Source organism: Mobula birostris, chromosome 25 (genome assembly GCF_030028105.1).
Source record: "Mobula birostris isolate sMobBir1 chromosome 25, sMobBir1.hap1, whole genome shotgun sequence".
In the NCBI taxonomy this organism is placed as follows: Eukaryota; Metazoa; Chordata; class Chondrichthyes; order Myliobatiformes; family Myliobatidae; genus Mobula; species Mobula birostris.
Genome location: NC_092394.1, coordinates 7,663,971 through 7,684,380, shown reverse-complemented (window position 1 = coordinate 7,684,380; position 20,410 = coordinate 7,663,971). Strand labels below are relative to the sequence as shown.

Here is a 20,410-nt window from a genome sequence, read left to right as displayed (position 1 = left end):
AGGAACCTGAAGACTTGCACTCAACATTTTAGGAATAGCTTCCCCTCTGCCTTCAGATTTATGAACAGTCTATGAAACCATTAACAAAACCTCACTGTTCCTCTTTTGCAAATATTTATCTCTTTTTGTTGTAACCTAGTAATTTGTTTCCTGCCACAAAACAACACATTTCAAAACCAAAATCAGTGGCAATAAATCTGATACTGATTCTTGACCAAGAGCAGCCGACTATGGAGCTTATCTCTGCTATACCATTGATGGTGTGTGCTGCCATACGACGAGTGCAGGAGTCCTGACCTACATGTTCAGTGGTCCAGGACATTGGATATGTTCTTATTCAACGTCGTTCACCCATTGCTCCACTTGGTATGCTGAATAATGCATTTATGCTGCTGTTGGGAGAAGTCGAACAGGAGAATTTCTGTTATACTTTAAAGCTAATACTCTTACCTGTATTGTGAATCTCTGCAAGCCACTGGGGAAGTCAAAGGCCCAGTTTCTGAGTCCAGGTGCGCGAAGGGTGGGGTTGCTGAAGATGCTATGTCCTGGGGTGGAGGACTGTATATATGTATGTGTGGGAGGGAGGGAGGAATGGTGCTTGTTTTGCTTTTATTGTTTTGTTGCTTGTTGTGTTCTGCCACACATTGTGGGCATCCTGTGCTGGGGCCAGAATGTGTGGCAACACTTGCAGACTGACCCCAGCACACCCTCAGGTGTGATGGTCATTAATGCAAACAACACATTTCACTCTTTTTCGATATACACACAATAAATTTGAATCTTGATTTTGTATCTTATACACTGACAATGGAGTTCACAGAATGGAAAATCAAGAATTTAAACATTTGGATTTTAATCCTATTTACTTTTTTTAAGTGTATACTGCATGTTTATCTTTGTGAACAGATGGTCTAAGTTGATTTGTGTGCAATATCTTTTAAACTATATGGTTTCCCCATTTACCACTACAGAAAGTAGCAACTTGTGCTATTGATACAATGACTTGTGTGCTAACATGACTTGGAAATGAAGCGGTACCTTTGACTGCCGCATAAAGCAAGTAGTACATTGAATTGCTGTGACCTATTCTGTACCTCAGTGCCATGGACCTGTTCCCACTTGCCATGGCAGTTACTTTATAACCTTTGTGACTGGCTGACTACTTATGGCCAGCTTTCTGCTTCGGTTTCTTAGTAATGGAACTGAGACTATCCAGATAACATTAATTTATAATGTTACAGTTGGTCTAGAGCCGACTTTAATCTTATCAGACTGTTGGATAGATAGATACTTTATTGATCCCAAAGGAAATTAGTGTCACAGCAGTATTACAAGTGCACAGATATACAAATATTAGAAGAGAAGAAAGAATTAAAAAAAAGTTACCTTTAACAATCTAACAGGAGGGTATCATCACTTCCCCTGCTATAGGTTGGCTCATTATAGAGCCGAATGACCTCACATAGCGCTCTTAGGAGCAGCGCAGTTGTCTTAGTCCATTCCTAAAAGTTCATCCAAAGTGGCATGCAGAGGATGAGTAATATTGTCCAGGATTGCCAGGAATTATTAGATCTAAACACTAGATCTAAATTCTGATTTCAATGTTGTGCTGCTTTTGCCAACAAACTTTTTGTTTTGCTTTGTCAGGCAATGATTGTTCGTAATGCAAAGGACACAGCCCATACTAAAGCGGAGCGCAGTATCTTGGAAGATGTCAAGCATCCATTCATCGTGGATCTGATGTACGCTTTCCAGACTGGGGGAAAGCTCTACCTCATCCTTGAATATCTCAGTGGTCAGTACCAGAATGGATTGCGACTTTAAAAAGTATTACCCACAGCACCGTATGCAGTATGATGTCAAGTACTCATATACCATTTATTATCTAGCCCCTGGCTGTATACACCCCAGTTTATTTCCATTGACTGTTTCAACCTATGGCTTGCTAGTGTGTCTCTAAATTCTCCCCTTCCTCTCCCCCCATCTCCCAAACAGGCTGCATCTGCCCTTTATCCTCCATGTGTTCTGGTTCCACCTATCGCCTACCAACTCTTGTCTCACTCTTCTCTCTCACCTCTTTATACAGGCTTCTCCGTGTAGTCTCAGCCCTGATCTAAATATTAACCTTTCTTTGCCTCTACAGTGTATCCTGCTGAGTTTGTCCAGCAGATTTTTATTGCACCATATCAAGTTACCATTCTTGGTTACACCAGTTTGAATCATTGTCTGTTGAATCAATGTTTGTTGGAGAGGTGTGGTATTCTTACTTGATCTTAATAGTGTGGGCTGCATGAAAAATATCTCTCGTCATATTGGAGCCAAGTGGTGATGACTCTTATTCTTTCTGCTTGAATCAATCCTAAAATAAATTAATAAATTCTCGTATTTTATTTGTACAAACATTGGTGTTTCTAGGTCGACTTGTATTATCTAATCACTCTGAACAATTCAGGATTAATGGCCAGAAGGTGACTAAATTAAAAGATTAAACTGTCAGTAATAGTTTAAGTGTATGTCGTTTTCAGAGAGATATTAACAATGGTGTTCAATTGAGAGTACGGACAAGGATAGCAAATTGAAGTAAGGACTGGTAAGTCAGGAATATTGAAGTAAGAGTCGTTTCTTGATTGCTAATGGGTTGTCCTTTAGGATTCAGTTTTTAAGTCAGTTTTATTTGTACATGTTTCATTGATTTGGAATAGGTCCAGGGGAGTGGTATGTTGGTTCTTGGGGATGGCTTGGAAGGAATTGATAAGATGGATGGTTGAATTGAAAGCTGGTAGATAAAATTCATTGATAGTGCTGTGATTGTATAAGGGCAGTCATTATATAAATAGATATAGAATATATATATATATATAAAATCATTATGTGTCATTATATATTATGAAAGAGATAAGAATTGAGGGAACAGGGAGTAACACCTCACATAGTATTAAGGATGCCACCTTAAATTGAAAGGCCTGTTTGAAACAGCAAATGGACCAAGGAGTTATTAAAGCACTTGTACAGGCAAATCAGCCCTTCGAGCCTTCATGCCTCTTTACACAGGGAATGTGATAAGGTCTTTGGCTCCTTTATCCATAACTCTGCAATAGTTTTCTTCAGATATTTAATTTCCTTTTGAAAGCTGCAGTTGATAATACTTCCATTGCACTTTAAAGCAGCAAATTTTGGATCATGAGAACTGACTGCATGAGAGTTTATTTTTCATTGTAATTTCTAGTTGATTTTCATTTGGAGCTGTTTCTTGACTGTTCACTGTTTAAATCTTTTAATTTCAAAAATTCAAGCAAATTAGACCCGAGAAAGCCGAGATCTCAAAGCAATAATCTCCATTCAATCCATGTAATTGAAATCCCTCATCCTGAAACCATTCTGCTAAAATTGCATATGGAGGGCCTTTGCATCGTCTTCTGCAGTAATTGGAATTGAACATTGTATGTTAGTTCTGACAAAATCAATGTTTTGTAATGACTCAGTGAAATATCCTTTATTTTGTAAAATTGTAAGGATTCCTGGTGGTGGTAAGTCCTGAAGTATGCAAAAGTCATCTGACATAATGTTTATTGCATTGGCTGAATTTTTGCCTCCTTCAACATCCGGCCTAAGTTACTTGGTGAAGATGCTACAATTGAGATGTAGTTCACTGGGTTTAAATCTGAGTCCTTGCATATCTGACACTGTTTCATGCAGAATGGTGCAATATCTTGAAGGATTTTAAAAACCTTTGCTTTGAATAAACATTTTTTATCAGTTGATGGGAATGTCTCAAAAGTGCTTCCTGGAATTCCTGGTAAGGAGGGATATTGATTCTTGAAATGCATAAACTGATTGGCTGCAATTGTCATTCTGGACTTCTTAAAATTTGCCAGCCTGTTCCTCCTCCCCCCCACCACCCCACCATTGTGCTCAATTGATGCCTGGTTTCCTCATTGGGTTATGTCATTGCAGGTGGAGAGCTCTTTATGCAGCTGGAAAGAGAAGGAATCTTCATGGAAGATACTGCTTGGTAAGTGGAGTGTGTCATGTGTAGAAATAGGCCATTCTCTCCAAGACCCAATCACATGTTCATCAAACACCTTTACCATCCTTGAACTTCCATGCTTTGCCATTCTCCAAGTGTTTCCAGGTTCAGTAGACCATTGACTCTTTCCTGAGTTCTCAGTTGAATTTACCATTGACCATCTTATATTTACTAACTCCATATTTGGGCTCCATCAAGTGTTGGGACAACTCTGTCTGCATCATTAGCAGGTCTGTCATGATCATTGTGCTTATTGGTGATTAAACCTGTTCACTGAGATTGGCTTGCAGTCAGTGTAATATTTAAGCACAAGCATTTCAATGAAAAGATAATTGGGAATAAGTCTGATTGACAATTCCAATAAATCACCTGAAATAAAGTTAAAATTAACGGCTCAAACTGAGTTCTCCAGAATTATATGATCTTCATAAAAGGGATGACTCCATGGAGATTATGATTTCATCGAATTAAGATTTAAGTAATGCTGTATCAGGGTTGGTTCATGAAAAACAATTTCAAATCTGTTCTAACATAACAAAGCACAAAAACAAGGGTTGACTTTGTGAGCAGAGGTGTGAGTCACGGGAGTATTAGAAAAGGAGACTGGTCTGGTGTTGCTGCTGTTATCATCTTGGGAATGGACACAGATCAATTTAGTTTTGTGAGGTGAAGCAAAGAATCTTTTTAATTGATATGAGGATGCTACCGTAATAGGTTCGATGCAGGTGAAACTGATGTTTATTTAAAGATGCAGCGAGGAACAGGCCCTTTTGGCTAAATGAGCTGTACCACCTATTTAATCCTAGCCTAATCACAAGACAATTAACCTACTAACAAATACAGTTTGCATTGTGGGAGGAAACCAGAGCACCCGGAGGAAATTCATGTGCGCATGCGAAGGACCTGGTCGGAATTGAACTCCGTTGCCCTAACCGCTGTGCTGCCATGGTGCTGCCATCAAAATTATGACCTCAAGGCTTGGGAGTGGTGGTGGAGCGAGGCAAGCAATACATTGGTGCAGTAGGTTAATTGAGAACTGTAAATTACCCCTTGTATTGATACGTGGTGGGAGAATCAAGATGGAGCATGTAATAATGTAAGCGCGTAAAAGAGAATACTTAATAGGAAGATAAGCGAAGGAACAGGATTGCTCTGACGGCTTGATGAGGTGAGTGGCCTTTCTGTATTGTGTGAAATATGAAGTTATATTAGCTTTATTTAATGTATTGAACATGGAAAGGCAATGAGCTGTGATTTTAAATTTAAAAGATTGGTGCTATGATTTTAAAGAGCTTTGGAAATTTGATCTAGTATATCTTTTTAAATAAGCTATTCATTTTTTTTTATCCTCCCCTGTCAAATTTCAGTTTTTATTTAGCGGAAATCTCGATGGCTTTGGGGCACTTGCATCAGAAAGGTATTATCTACCGTGACTTGAAGCCAGAGAACATCATGCTCAATCATCAAGGTAAATGGAATCGTGGCAAATTGTGTTCAGTGACCTGAGCACTGTTGTGAGTGGAGCAGTCCTTCCTTTTGTTTTTTAAGATTAAGCCTATATTTTAGTTGTTTTTTTCGGATTTGATGATTTTTCATATTTACTTGTAGCTGTTGGCTAAATCTTTCAAATTTAAATTGCTGATTTCAGATCTTTACAGTTGTTTTGCTCTCCCTGTTCTTTCTCTTTGCTCTCACCCTATTTATTTATTTAATGGACCATAGTTAATATGCTTAATGTTTGCTTAAGATGCAGTTTAAAATGAAATAATCTGAATGTCAGTATTCATTGTTCGAATGGATTTTTAAGAAGATTTTCTTGCATTGTTTTATTGAAATTCTAGTAATTATATGCCGGATAGTGAATGACATGCATAATTGCAGTATCTCTCTGGTTAACTACATAGTCTCAGCTAACCAGGAAAAAGCAGAAGCCAACAGGCTGACCTTTGATAGTGATCATTTTGGATTCAGCAGTAAATTTGTTACCAAAGTCCGCAAGGCACCTTATACAATCCTGAGATTCATTTTCTTGCAGGCATACTCAATAAATCCATAATAGTCAACTAAAGACGGCACCAACTTGGGGATTCAACCAGTGTGCAAAACACAACAAACTGTGCATAATTCAAAAAGAAATATTAATAAATAGTAAATATCAAGAATATGATATGAAGAGTCCTTAGTGAGTCCTTAGGTCGTGGCTACATTTCAGTGATACGGTGAGTGAAGTTATCCCCTTTGGTTCAAGAGTCTGATGGTTAAGGAGTAATAACTGTTCCTGAACTTGCTGGTGTGGGTGCTGAGGCTCCTGTACCACCTTCCTGATGGCAGCAGTGAGAAGAGAGCAAGGGCTGGGTGGTGGGGGTTCCTGATGATGATGATGATGCTTTCCTGTGACAACACTCTGTAGATGTGCTCAAATGTGGGGAGGGCTTTACCCATGGTGGGCTGAGCCGTATCCACTATTTTTTCTAGGACTTTCCTTTTAAAGGCTTTAGTGTTTCCATAACAGGCTGTGAAGAGGCCAGTCAAGACACTCTTCACCATACATCTATAAAAATTTTAGGTATCATGCTAAATCATGACAAATTCTTACGGAAGTAAAGGCACTGTTGTCCTTTCTTCATAATTTGCAGCTATATGCTGGGCCCAGGACTTGTCTTCCAAAATGATAACACTGAGGACTTTAAAGTTGCTGATCCTCTTCACCTCTGATCCTCCAATGAGGACTTCTGGTTTCCTCCTCCTGAAGTCAATAATCAGCTCCTTGGTCTTGCTGACCTTGAGTAAGAGGTTGTTGTTGTAGCACCAGTCAGCCAGATTTTCAGTCTCCATGCTATATGCTGATTTGTCACCACCTTTGATTTGGCTGTGGTGTCATCAACGAGCTTGAGTATAGCATTGGAACCGTGCTTAGCCATACAGATGTAAGTGTGAAGTAGGTAGAGCAGGGGGCTAAGCATACAGCTTAGTGCATCTGTGCTGATAGAGATTGTGGAGGAGATGTTGCCAATCCGAACTGACTGCGGTCTGCAAGTGAGGAAGTAAAGGATCCAATTGCACAAGGAAGTATTGAGGCCAAGGTCTTGGAGCTTATTGATTAGTTTTGAGGGGATGATGGTATTGAATGCCAAGTTTGTAGTCAATAAAGAGCATTTGATGTATGCATCTTTGCTGTCCAGATGTTCCAGGGTTGAGTGAAGAGGTAATGAGATGGTATCTGCTGTGGACCTGTTGCACCAGTAGGCAAATTGGAGTGGATCCAAGTCGCTTCTCAGGCAGGAGTTGATATGTTTTATCACCAACCTCTCAAAACACTTCATCACTGTGGATGTAAGTGCTACTGGGCGATAGTCGTTGAGGCAGGTTACCATGTTCATTGTTATAATTGAAGCCTGCTTGAAGCAGCTGGATACCTCAGACTGCTGAAGTAAGAGGTTAGAGATCTCAGTGAACACTCCAGCCAGTTGTTCAGCACAGGTCTGTAGTACTTGACCAGGACCCTGTCTGGCCTGGATACTTTTCATGGACTCGGACTAAAATCACAGCCATCGGGGACTGTAGGAGTTTGTGAAGGTTCTTCCAGGTTTTGACAGTAAAAGCGAGCATAGAGCTGATTTGGAAGCGAAGCCAAATAGGTCTCTGTTGCTTGATTTTACTTTACAAGAGGTGATAGCATTCAAGCCCTGCCACAACTGTTGAGAATCCTTGGTTGATTCAGATTTAGTCCTGAATTACCATTTTGCCTGTGAAATGGCTTTCCGGAGGTCATACCTGGACCTCTTGTAACGTTCTTGATGACCAGAATTGAATACCTCTGATCTGGCCCTCAGATGCAGATCTCATGGTTCATTCTTCCTGGTTGGGGAAGACTGAATGAATTTTGGGAGACGCGCTTGTGTAGGACTGTTTTTATAAAGTCTGTGACAACCTTGGTGTATTCTTTCAGATCCACAGATGTGTTCTTGAACATGGCCCAGTCCACCGACTCAAAGCAGTCCCATAGCCTCTCCCTTGCCTCCCACGACCACCTCTGTTGTCCTAATCTCAGGCACTTTGCTTTTTAGCTTCTGCCTGTATGTAGGTAGAAGAAAACCAGCCAAGCGAGCAGATTTCCTGAAATGCAGTCTTGACATGGAACGGTAGGCACTCTTATCCTAGTATAACAGTGGTCTAGTGTGTTAGGATCTCTGGTGCTACAGGTTATATGCGGATGGTAATTGGGCAGGGATTTCTTCAAGCAAGCTTGGATGAAGTCTTTGATTACGACAAACAACCCCATTTGGCACTAACAATTATTCCACAGTCAGGATAACATTTCTTCCCAGTCTGATCTGTGGTCTGAATATTATTTGAACCTCTTGATTTTATGTATTGAGTTGCTGCCACATGATTGGCTGATTAGATATTTGTAATAATGATCAATGTAACTTTTAAGTGGCCACTGAGTATAATATCTGAAACACGAGTTTGCTATATGCACTTTGGTTGAAATTGTTTTGACTGTAGGATGCCGACTAGAGTTGGTGAGGAAGCATCTGTGCTGACTCTTCATTCCACTGAAATGTAAAATGGGTGGTATTGCAGCTTGTTGCTCTGCAGCTGCTAAAATAGTAGCAGGGGTAGCATATGTTAAAAGTAAGCTGGCTGCATCAGCCCCACTTCTATCTCTGAGTTGCATCTCTGTGGTCAGTATGTAGTTACCTACATATAGGATTGGGTAATATAGAATGAGGTTTAATATCACATTGTGATAAATAATTATTTAAATGTCTATAAATTACAACAAGTATATCTTTAAAAAATAAGTAGTGCAAAAAGAAAGCAAAAGTAAAAAATTAGAGGTAGTGTTCATGGGATCACTGTCCAGTCAGAAATCTGTTGACAGAGGGTGAGAAACTGTTCCTGAAGTGTTATGGTGTGTGTCTTTAGGCTCCCGTACCAGCCACCTTGATGGTAGCAATGAGAAGAGAGCATGTCCTGGGCAATGGGGTTACTTAATGATGGTTGCTGTTTTTTTCTTTTGAGGCATCGCCTTTTAAAGGTGTCCTGGATGCTGGGGAGTCAAGTGTAAATGATGGAGCTTGCAGAGCTTACAACTTTCTGCAGCTTTTTTCCAATCCTGTGTATTGGTCCTTCCATAGCAGACGGTGATGCAACCAGTTAGAATGCTCTCCACGGTACATTTGTGGAAATTTTGTGTGAGTTTTTTGTGACATACCAACTCTCCTCAAATAGGGGATTTAAAATGAAGGAACTGTTTGATTATGAAGGTTAAATGTGTGTTACTTTTACAAAACGGTCATGGAAATCTGATCCAGGATTATAGGACTCAGCAGAGAAGCAAGTTGTTCTGTTGGGCTTTCTCAGTGGTGTTTGACATAGTCTTAAGGCGCAGGTATAAATATGGTTGGTACAAAAGGTGGAGCACATCAAAAGGCTCTGAAGAGTTGTGGTTTGAATTTCCAAACACTTAGCAGGAAGTTAACATCCATAAAATGCTGAAGGAACTTGGGTTAGCCAGCATCTATATCCCACCCTTTTTTTATGCTGTGGACTGTAGATTGGGAATCCTGATCTTTAGAGAGGAATAAGGAATCAACATTTAGGCCAAGTCTGTTGATCACATTTTGATGAAAGGCTTTGGCGTGAAACATCAATTCGCAATTCCTCTCTATAAATTTTGTCAGGCCTGCATATTGTGTGTTTTACTCTGGATTTCCAGTATCCGCAGAATCTCGTGCTTAGCAAGTTGACGTCAGTCACAGAAATTGGCATTAGTGCAAGATGGGATTCATATTTAGAATGCGAGTCATTTAGCCTATTGTGTCCAGACTGGGATTCTACCAACGCCAAAGTCAAAGAATATGTTACCATGCACCACCTTGAGATTCCTTCTCTGGCTGGCATGTACAGGAGAATAAAAACAATGCAATAGAATTTATATGAAATACTATATGTAAGGACCCACAAACAACCAAGATGCAAAAGAAGAAAATTATACAAATAAAACTGAACAGTATCGAGAACTTGAGTTGCAGGTTGTGTAGTTTGTGGAATCAATTCAGAAACTCGCATGTCCCTGGCCCTTATGTAGTATCTTACAATTTCTAGCAACACCCTTGAAGTCCGCAGTTTAATCAGTAATTTTTTTATTTGGAGACACGAAAGACTGCAGATGTTGTAATCTGGGTGACACTCAAGATGCTGGAAAAACTTGACAGGCCAGGCAGCATTAGGGGTGTACAGTCATGTGTTTGGGTTGAAGCCCTTCATTTGGACTGCAAGAGGAGAGGCGGCCAGTATAAAAAGGTGAAGGGAAGGAGAGGGGCAGGAGCTAACGGGCAATAGTTGGATTGAGGGAGTGAAGAGTGGAAGTACACCAGAATCTGGGGTGTAATAGGAGAAAACAACAAGATTGAAGATGGAATCTAATAGGAGACAAAGACAGAGCATGGAAGTGAGAGGGTAGATGGGAGTAATGGGAAAAGGGAACCTGTGGGACTTTCTTTATCTGGCTTCTGCCCCCTTCCATTTCAGTCCTGATGAAGGGTCTCAGCTTGAAATGTCGACTTTATTTCCCTCCATTGATGCTGCTTGCCCTGCTGTGTGTGTGTGTGTGTGTGTGTGTGTGGGGGGGGCAGATGTAATGGGTGGAAGTGGGGAAAGAAACAGGGTGATGGGGCTGGTGTGAATGTAGGAACAACTGGATACATCTTGGGAGGGGGGGAAGAAAAGAGACAGAAAGGGGCCAGTTTGTTGAAAGTTGGAGAATTCAGCATTTTTGCCATCAGGTTTGGTTTGTCAACTACCCAGGTGGCATGAGAGATGTTAAAACCCTAGCAGTAGATAAGACAGAAGACAGACATGCCGTTGAGGGAATGGGAAGGAGAATGAAACTCTTTTCAGGTATATATCTTTGTTAGGATACTGGTTGTTTCTGTTTTGCAGCTTGAAGCCAACTGACATCAAACTTCAAAGTCTGTTTATTATCAAGGCATGCATACAGCATACAACCTTGAGATTCATCTCCTTACAGATATGTTTCCAATCTTCAGATTTCTCTGGCCACCAACTAACTTCTGACCCGAGTGTGCTTATGGTTTAATAGTTTATCAGTCATAAATTTATTATAGGCTTTTATGCTGCAAAAATGATGCAAAGTGGCAGAGGTTTTGTATACAGTGGATTTCTGTTAACTGGGCCATTCAGTGGTTACTCAGGGCAGTCAATTATTTTGAACAACTCTTAGGGAAAAAAAAAGCAATCGAGAAACTAGCTGGGATGCCCTTTGTATATTTGGGGCATTATACCACTTAATTGGGACAGGAGATTATTGTTGAGCAGTATCTAACTTGCGTCAGTCGTTGATACTTGTGTGATCATTAGACTCTTCACGCCTAGAGCAACAATATTTTGCCTTTAACAACGTGCCGTACATGAGGCTGCTTAGCAAGATAAGAGTCCATGGAATTACAGGAGAGTTACTAGCATGGGTGGAGCATTGACTGATACACAGAAACAGAGAGTGGGAATCAAGGGATCCTATTCTGGCTGGCTGCCGGTTACCACTGGAATTGCACAGAGGTCGGTGTTGGGACCGCTGCTTTTTACGATATGTCAATGATTTGGACTATGGGTTTAATGGATTTGTGGCTAAATTTGCCGATGATAAAGATAGGTGGAGGAGTGAGTAGTGTTGAGGAACAGAGACTTAGATAGTTTAGGGGAATGGGTGAAGAAGTGGCAAATGAAATACAATGTTGGAAAGTGCATAGTCATGTACTTTGGTGGAAGAAATAAGTGGGCAGACTATTATTTAGATGGAGAGAGAATTCAAAATGCAGAGATGCAAAGGTACTTGGGAGTCCTTGTGTAGGATATCCTAAAGGTTAACTTCCAGGTTGAGTTGGTGGTGAAGAAGGCGAAGGCAATGTTGGCATTCATTTCTGGGCGTATAGAATATAAGAGCAGGGATGTGATGTTGAGGCTCTATAAGGCACTTGTGAGACCACACTTGGAGTATTGTATGCAGTTTTGGGCTCATTATTTTAGAAAGGATATACTGATATTGGAGAAGGTTCAGAGAAGATTCACAAGAATGATTCCAGGAATGAAAGGGTTACCATATGAGGAACATCTGGCAGCACTTGGGCTGTATTCCCTGGAGTTCAGGAGAATGAGGAAGATCTCGTAGAAACATTCCAAATGTTAAAAGGCCTAAACAGATTAGATATGACAAAGTTATTTCCCATGGTAGGGGAGTCTAGGACAAGAGAGCACGATTTCAGGGTTGAAGGACGTCCATTTAGAACAGAGATGCAGAGAAATTACTTTAGTCAGAGGGTGGTAAATCTGTGGAATTTGTTACCATGAGCAGCTAAGGAGGCCAAGTCATTGGGTGCATTTAAGGCAGAGACAGACAGGTTCTTGATTAGCCAGGGCATCAAAGGGTCTGGGGAGAAGGCAGGGAAGTGGAGATGACAGGAAGAATTGGATCAGCCCATGATTGAATGGCGGAGTAGACTCGATGAGCTGAAAGGTCTACTGCTCCTGTATTTTATGGTCCTATTTAAATAGTGTCAGTTTGTGTTTAAAAAAAAATATTTTGTCACTGATAGTTGCTCAGAAATAAGTAGTATGACAATTTGTTTTGCTCACTGCGGTTTCAAGCATTCAGGATTGGGGATGTCAGAAAAAGCCTGGAATGAAAATGAAAAACAATTTCACTACTGCAAGTCAAGAACAATGAAGGTATTGAAAATCATCTTGAATATTACAATGAAAATGAAGATTTGGCATATGCAGTCATCGAAAACATTGTATGAAGGGAGTACTAGATATCTGTACTGATTGTTAATTTGCAGTCAGTCAAAAGAACACTGCAGTGTACACTGGATGAACTCCTCTGTTAATAACTAATACATTTTTTAGTACTGTGGCATAGGTATAATTTGTTCTGTATTTCATTTAAATACATAATTTATTACTCTGTTAAATGGTAGGTAGTCTTTTTTATACCTTTAACTATTTCATGCAACTTCAGCTGATTATGACAGCTGCATAATTGGTCCTGATGTGTCCCAGTTAACTGGAATCCACTATATTTTGTATTTTGTGGATTCTGTTTTAATTGGTGAAGTGTTTTCTAATATTTCCATTTAATGTCAAGCCAGGTTGTTCTGCTAAAATTTTGGAATACATTTGCATCGTTTTGAATTGTTGTATTACAATTGTTGTAAGACATAATTTAAAACATTATCATAGCTTTTCATAACTGAACAACTTGGTGTAAATTTACTTGATTCATATTCAAAATTACTGGATTGGACACCCTGTTCTATTTGTAGTCAGATAATGTTTTTATTTCTTTTTAAATAGGGGTTTTGCTTTAAAACATCTGTTGCTCTTGCTGAATATTACGGATAACATTGGGTGAAAGGAGTGGATTGGGCTTCACTATGATGCTCTCTCTGCAGTCCTGTGTTTGCCACGTACAATGTGAATAATAGCCAGCTGAGGCTATTGCTATAAAGTTGTGATCTGTAATATATGATATAGAATTCTGAAGTTGAAATTTGTTGCATCATTCCACATGATATTATTTTAAGATTTGTTTGAACAACCTACCTAGAATTTAACATTTGATAGCCCAACAGGATAGCTGGCTGTTGGGTGTGCCTTGAATTGCTTGAAGCTTGTAATCAAACTGCTGACGTGGTTCTTCAAGGTAGTTCCTCCTGCATGCACGCCACTCAATTTATGTTTGTTCTTTGTTTCAGGGCATGTTAAACTAACAGATTTTGGATTATGCAAAGAATCTATTCATGACGGTGCTGTGACTCACACTTTCTGTGGAACAATAGAGTACATGTAAGTGTTTACAAACAAGTTTTTGCTTGGAAATATAGGGATTGCGGAGGATGCTACATAGTTCAAATCTCAGATTTAGATTCAGTTATTCATCACGTCTACATTGGAACAAAATGCGTAGTTTGTGTTAACAACCAGCACTGTGCTTGGAGCAGCCCACAACGGTCACCACATGTTCTGGTGCCAACGTAGCATACTGACAAGACTTGAATCCTTTACACCTGGTAATATCTAACTTTGGGTTATAAGGAAGCTAAATTAAATGGAATACATTATGTTCATTTTTAAGTTGAATGCGCCTCCTAATTTATGTTTTGGTTGTGTGACTTAGTGTCTCTCGCTGTACCCCTTTGACTCAAATGTATTTAATTCACCCGTTGTTCAAGCCTCCATCCTGGTGTTGTCCTCTATAAAAGTCCTGAATTAAGGCTCAATTAGCCTGTTGACAGTTGGACGGAAACCGCTTTGCAATGTCCTTTTAGTTGATGACTACTTTCATAATGAATAGATTAATTGTTCAATTAGGTAAATGCATAAAGGTAGCTGTTAACCTAAATGTGATTGTAGCTGTATCAATTTATCCATAAAATGGGGTATATAAATTATGTAACATAAAACCTCCTCTTAGAAAGGTTGTTTAGAATGTATTTAATTTTAATGCTATAAAAGCATATTAAAATGTTTAGGTTGAGTTGTTCTCCAATCTTGGCAATCCATTTGCAAGCATTTTGTCGTCCATGAAGAGAAATCAGTGCGCTGTTCATTTGTAGTGTGTCCACCGAATTCTTGGCCTTGTATATACTTATCGATTAACTGATTGCTCATCATTATGGAGACTCAATTGTGACGTGGATGGGGGATGTTTGTCGCTGGTTGGTTGTGTGGCGAACTCTGTGCATTGTGGTCTGGAATTTTGCCCACACTGGCTTTTCAATAGGATTGAGGTCTACATTCCTGTTCACAGAATTGTTTGTGGAAAACCATGCTTCTCGGAATTCTCTTGCATGCCACATGTTTGCTTGCAACAACTTTCACTGATGCCCAGTCGAATTTGTGCTGCTCTTGATCTTCATGGGTGGAGGAAACACGCAATATGCAAGAGAATTCCTAGAAGCATGGTTTTTGGCAGACAATTCTGTAAACAGATGTAGACCTCAATGCTAATGTGCAATTAATGATGTCAAAAGGTCCATTGTATTATTTTTAGTTATTTCGAGAAACAATGCAGTAACAAGCCCTTCCAGTCCAATGAGCCTGTGCTGCCTGGATACACCCATGTGACCAATTAACCTACTAACCAGTACGTCTTTGGGATGTGGGAGGAAACTGAAGCACCTGGAGGAAACCCATGTGGTCGTGGGGAGAACGTATAAACTCCTTACAGACATTGGTAGAATTGAACTCGTAATAGCGTTACTCTGACCACTGCACTACCATGTCACTCTGTCATTAACCAACCCAGAAATAAGGTCGCCAGAACTTGGTGTTCCTTGGCATGTCCTGTTGTCGTATCAAAATTGGTAGAATGGGTTGTATATGTTAATGAGCACAAAGCCCAATCCTCAGTTACCTGGTTATGAGAGTAGTGGTTATGGATGAGGTCAGTAGACAAGATTGAATGGAGGGATGGGGATCAAATGAAGGGAAATAGCATTGTGGTTGGATAGGTAGGAGGTGCTGCAGAAATTATATGAATATTGTGGAGATTGGGATTGGATGGTGGGGCGGGGTTACGTCTCTACCAAAGGAGGTGTAAGGTGCTCCTTCCCTCCACTACCCTTGGGCAAGGTGTACCACCTGCTGAGGGCCCCCCCCCCCCACACACACACACACACTTCCCATCAGGGTCACGTGAAGACATGGTTGCAGGTGGTGGATGGTGCATATCACAAGTCCTGGTTATGTGACCACTGAAGAGCATAGATAATGGCTGGATTCACCCATCTTGTAAGAAGGCAATGGCAAATCACATCTGTAAGAAAAAATTACCGAGGATAATCATGGTCATGGAAAAGACCAGGATTGCCCATGTCAGTAAAACAGAGCATATAATGATGATGAAGATCGAGGTAGGGTACTATTTAAAGACAGGACAAATTATGGGGCCAGAGGACATTGCGAGTGGGATTGGTGTGTGGTGCAGTCAGAAACAGTGGAACATTAAAAAGACACCAAGATTGAAAGCCGTGGGCTGTTTAGAAGTGACTGAGCATAACAGCTTAAACAACTTCTGCTCATGAGTTCATGCCCCTTGTTAAATCCCAAGGTAATCTGACATGGAACTCGGAGTTAGGTGAAAAAAAACTGTCTTGATGCTGTGGTGCATGTGGATGTCTACATCAGTATGTAGTTTGCACATTTCTAATAGAAAATCTGCAAAGAGCTAACTTCTCTTATGACACAATAATGCAGAAGAAAAATGAGATTTGTTTGTCTCCGCCTTTTCCCCTCAGGGCACCAGAAATTTTAATGAGAAGTGGACATAATCGTGCTGTGGACTGGTGGAGTTTAGGAGCCCTAATGTATGACATGCTGACGGGAGCAGTAGGTGCACAGTTTTAAAAATGCATGCTTTTAATTCTTTCATAGTGTCGGGTGCCACTCTCCATTTTGGAATGTAACATAATTTTATATAATTATGGCTTATGCCCAGTGGTTGACCACTCAATGTGGTATGATGAGAAAATTTGTTATCGTCTTTCTCCAAGGCCTAACAAAATAGTGTCAATGTGGTACTTAAAACCATAATGGGGATGTGCAGTGATGGAGATTCAGTAGAGTTTAATACCCTGTGTCAGGGTGCTGATAATACCAGTCAGTGTTGTTATGATTAGAACAATAATGAGACCAGAGGACTAGTAACTCAAACTCGTCGTCTTATAAAATTTTAATAAGATTAAGTAGCAGACAAAGAGTTGCCTGGTTTTCATGAACATTGCAGCAAAGACTGGGAAATGATTTCCTTTCTATGAGAATCAGTTGGTTAGTTGGTAGGAATATTGTTTTATGCTTTGTCCATGCTTAGCATAATTCAAAATTGATGCATCAAGTGCTTAAGGACATTATCTTTTCAAAATAGGCTTTCATTCTTGAGGGGTGCAGATACATTTTATCATAGAACTGTGCAGCATGGAAAAGACCCCCTTTGGTCCCACTCATCTAGGCTAACCAAGTTGCCTTATTAAGTCGTCCCATTGCCTGCATTTGCCCATTACCTCTTGAATCCTTTTATGCATGTATCTGTCCAAATATCTTAAATGTCATAATTATACCTATCTCTACCACATACTCTGGCAGCTCACTCTGTATACATCACACTCTGAGGGGCAAAATGTTTCCCCTCTCACTTCAAACCTACACCCCCAGTTTTGGACTGCTATCCAGGGAGAAATATTCACGCAGATCTGTTCAGTTGACCTAACGTCTGGGTCTCACCAAAACTAAATTAAATATTTGTTTTTGCTTAGCTTCCTATTAATCCTTTGGTTTGCAGAGGTGTTGAAGTATTTTATCTATATGTAATATTTTGTTGAAAAAGATTATCTTCAAGCTGTCTTGAGTTTCATTGTTTATCTTTTGTTGTAAGGTTGCAGTCTAGGTAAAAAGCAACACTGACAAAGCCAAATTCATCATTACATATTCTGAATTAATATGTTAATTCTCATACTTTAGGAAATGATGAGCGATACATGGTGTAATCATATTTATCAAATTTAAATTGTACTATACATGATATTTAGCTGACACTGCTCTGTTACAGGAAGGATGTTGTCGTGTAACAGTCTCATGAAGATTCATTAGAATGATATGAAAAATGAGTAGGCCATAAATCTTCAATTGTGCATACTTTAATGGAAAAAGAAACAAATTATTTTAAATCTTGAGATTTTGATTGAGATGATACTTAAGTGAATTGATAAGAGAAACATATTAATTCAGTGTTGTCACTGGCAGTGAAAAGTTGTTAATTACAGATCCCTTTCATCCCTTGCCACCTTAATGTTCTTCCTCCCGCCTATTCCCATAGTCCTGTGCTAATCCCTGTAACTCTGCAGGCACTTTTAATGGGCAGTACTGGTGTGCATCTCATGCAAAAGAAGCCAACCCATCCAAATAAGAAAACAACAGGAATTCTGCAGATGCTGGAAATTCAAGCAACACACATCAAAGTTGCAGGTGAACGCAGCAGGCCAGGCAGCATCTCTAGGAAGAGGTGCAGTTGACGTTTCAGGCCGAGACCCTTCGTCCTGACTCCTGACGAAGGGTCTCGGCCTGAAACGTCGACTGCACCTCTTCCTAGAGATGCTGCCTGGCCTGCTGCGTTCACCATCCAAATAAGAGCAGGATTGTCCTGTGCTTACAGATATAGTTCTGTGATACTCATTGTTTGAAGCTGTTGAATGGTTGTAACTGGAACAGAGATATGGAGAGTGGCACAACGATAAAATTCAGTTTTGCTCTGTCTATTTTGTCTCTTTCATGAATATCTTCTGAAAAATATATGTATTTAAGAATTTTGAGTTGATTTTTTACTGCAGTTTTGTAAAATGGCAAGATTGATCTATATTTCCAGTTATACCATAGAATGGAAGGGGTATGGGTTGTAAAGTGAAGGTAGAATAAATCTGATTTAATTACCCATTACATTTGGGTGTTCTTTGTACTATATTTAATGCAGAATGATTTGAAGCATAATTTCTCCTCTTCCTACTGAGATGGAGCATTTCAAGTGTAGGAAACCAATAAATTGTCTGAAGTTTATATCCTACCAAATAATTTGTTGCTTCAAATGTAAGGTTTCAGTAAAGTGCTTTTGATTAAAACTTTTTGACACTTACAACTCTATAAGCATTTTTTTTTCAAATTCTAGTTTGTCGATTTATGTTTCATGATCTTTGCTTAGCCTCCTTTCACTGGCGAGAACAGGAAGAAGACCATCGACAAAATCCTGAAGTGTAAACTCAATCTGCCACCCTACCTCACACACGAAGCCAGAGACCTTCTTAAAAAGGTACTTTATCTGATGTTTGTTCCACTGCACCAGTCAGTAAAGTCTGAAGTAGCTAGTAGACGTGGTGAATTGCTAACAGAAGTGGCTGAAGTAATGTTGTGTGAAATATGGCCTTTGCACTGATTTGATGGCATATTTCTGAGGTGACAAGCATGTTGGGTTGGAATCCACGAGTATTCTCTTGCAGTACTGAAGGAGCAGGTCCGGGAACTAAGTTCAGGACTAGGGTTGGCAGTGATTACCTTCCCTCAGGATCATGAATCTTTAGAGTTCTCTACCACAGTGAGCTGCTGAGGCAGAAATATTGATAAAATTCAAGCAATGATAGACATGTCAACTAGAGGGAGTCAATATATTTGGTTAGAGAAATCTGTTTAGAAAAGTAGAGTTAAATGCTTCAGATTTCCACAGAGAATGTTGGTCACCAGAGTGCTGTCTTCATCTTGCTTAGAAATAGACTAAAACTTGAGAGTGAAATTAAATTTGGTGGCATCTAATCATTCAAAAACCAAATGATGTCTAAAGCCCTATAAATGCCTCTGACAAAATAGTTCCTGTATCAGCTAAGTACAGTACAAGTGACCTTGTGTCCTTAGCAACCACTGAGCCGTCATTTGTATTGACCCATGGTTTGTTTTCTGCTTCTGCGTTGTTGCTGCTCTCGTTTACCATAAGGCATCCATCCCTGATTGTCTCTGTGCAATCAGCCTTAATTAGCATTGAAATATTAAAAGATTATCTATGAACATAACAATATTTGCCTAAAAAACCTTTGCCCCTCTATTCAGTAAGATGCCCTCAGTTTTTACTTTCCTGCCCCTATCTTCCCTGTACCTCATTTCCCTGAGTGCAAGTGTTTATCAGTCTCCACTTTGAGTATAGTCAGTAACTTTTAGTATCTCACTGGGGAAGAAAATCCTGACGATTCATAACCTTCCAAAGGAAGAAACATGTAATCGCTGCCATTCCCATTGCTGACTTCAGCTTCCAAAGAGGCTCCTCCAGGGCTCCCTATCTGATCTGCTACAACACTGCTAGTGCCCACATTCTGCTTAACCCATTTGCCTGCAAAGCCTCTTCCTACGGTTTACTGTAACATGGAGCAAGTCCTGTGGGGAGGAGGACTACAGCTGCATCTCTGTTATGGTGTCCCAAGGCCCAAAATGCTAAGTTAGAGCATGAGTGGATAATACTGTGAAGGAATCAATTTGGCATCAATTTATATCCCCTGTTTCCGTTTATCCTTCAATTTTCATTCATTATGAGCCCCATGAAAGTGTTCTGTCATTCACAGATGATTTGTTGTCACTTCGTTCTATTTGTCGCAAGCTTTTAAATTGTCTCCCCTCTACCTCCTTAAAACCATAATTTCAAGTCATGGTCCAGTAGATAAAGCAGAGATACGTTTTTGATAAACATGTGTGACCCTCGGGTTCGGCCAGCATACGTTTGTCTAGAGGAAGACAACCTCTGGCCCAGCCAAACTGAGAAATCTCATT

At 39.9% G+C, this 20,410-nt stretch overlaps 1 protein-coding gene across 1 annotated transcript in view; it reads left to right on the top strand.

Annotated features, from left to right (window-relative positions):
- LOC140187832 (ribosomal protein S6 kinase beta-1-like) overlaps positions 1 to 20,410 on the top strand; it is an 81,880-nt gene that overhangs the window by 27,897 nt on the left and 33,573 nt on the right. The window contains exons 5-10 of the mRNA XM_072243623.1: positions 1,648 to 1,795; positions 3,955 to 4,012; positions 5,395 to 5,495; positions 13,810 to 13,900; positions 16,354 to 16,444; positions 18,804 to 18,911. Of these exons, the coding sequence (XP_072099724.1) occupies positions 1,648 to 1,795; positions 3,955 to 4,012; positions 5,395 to 5,495; positions 13,810 to 13,900; positions 16,354 to 16,444; positions 18,804 to 18,911 (597 nt within the window). The remainder of the gene's footprint in view (positions 1 to 1,647; positions 1,796 to 3,954; positions 4,013 to 5,394; positions 5,496 to 13,809; positions 13,901 to 16,353; positions 16,445 to 18,803; positions 18,912 to 20,410) is intronic.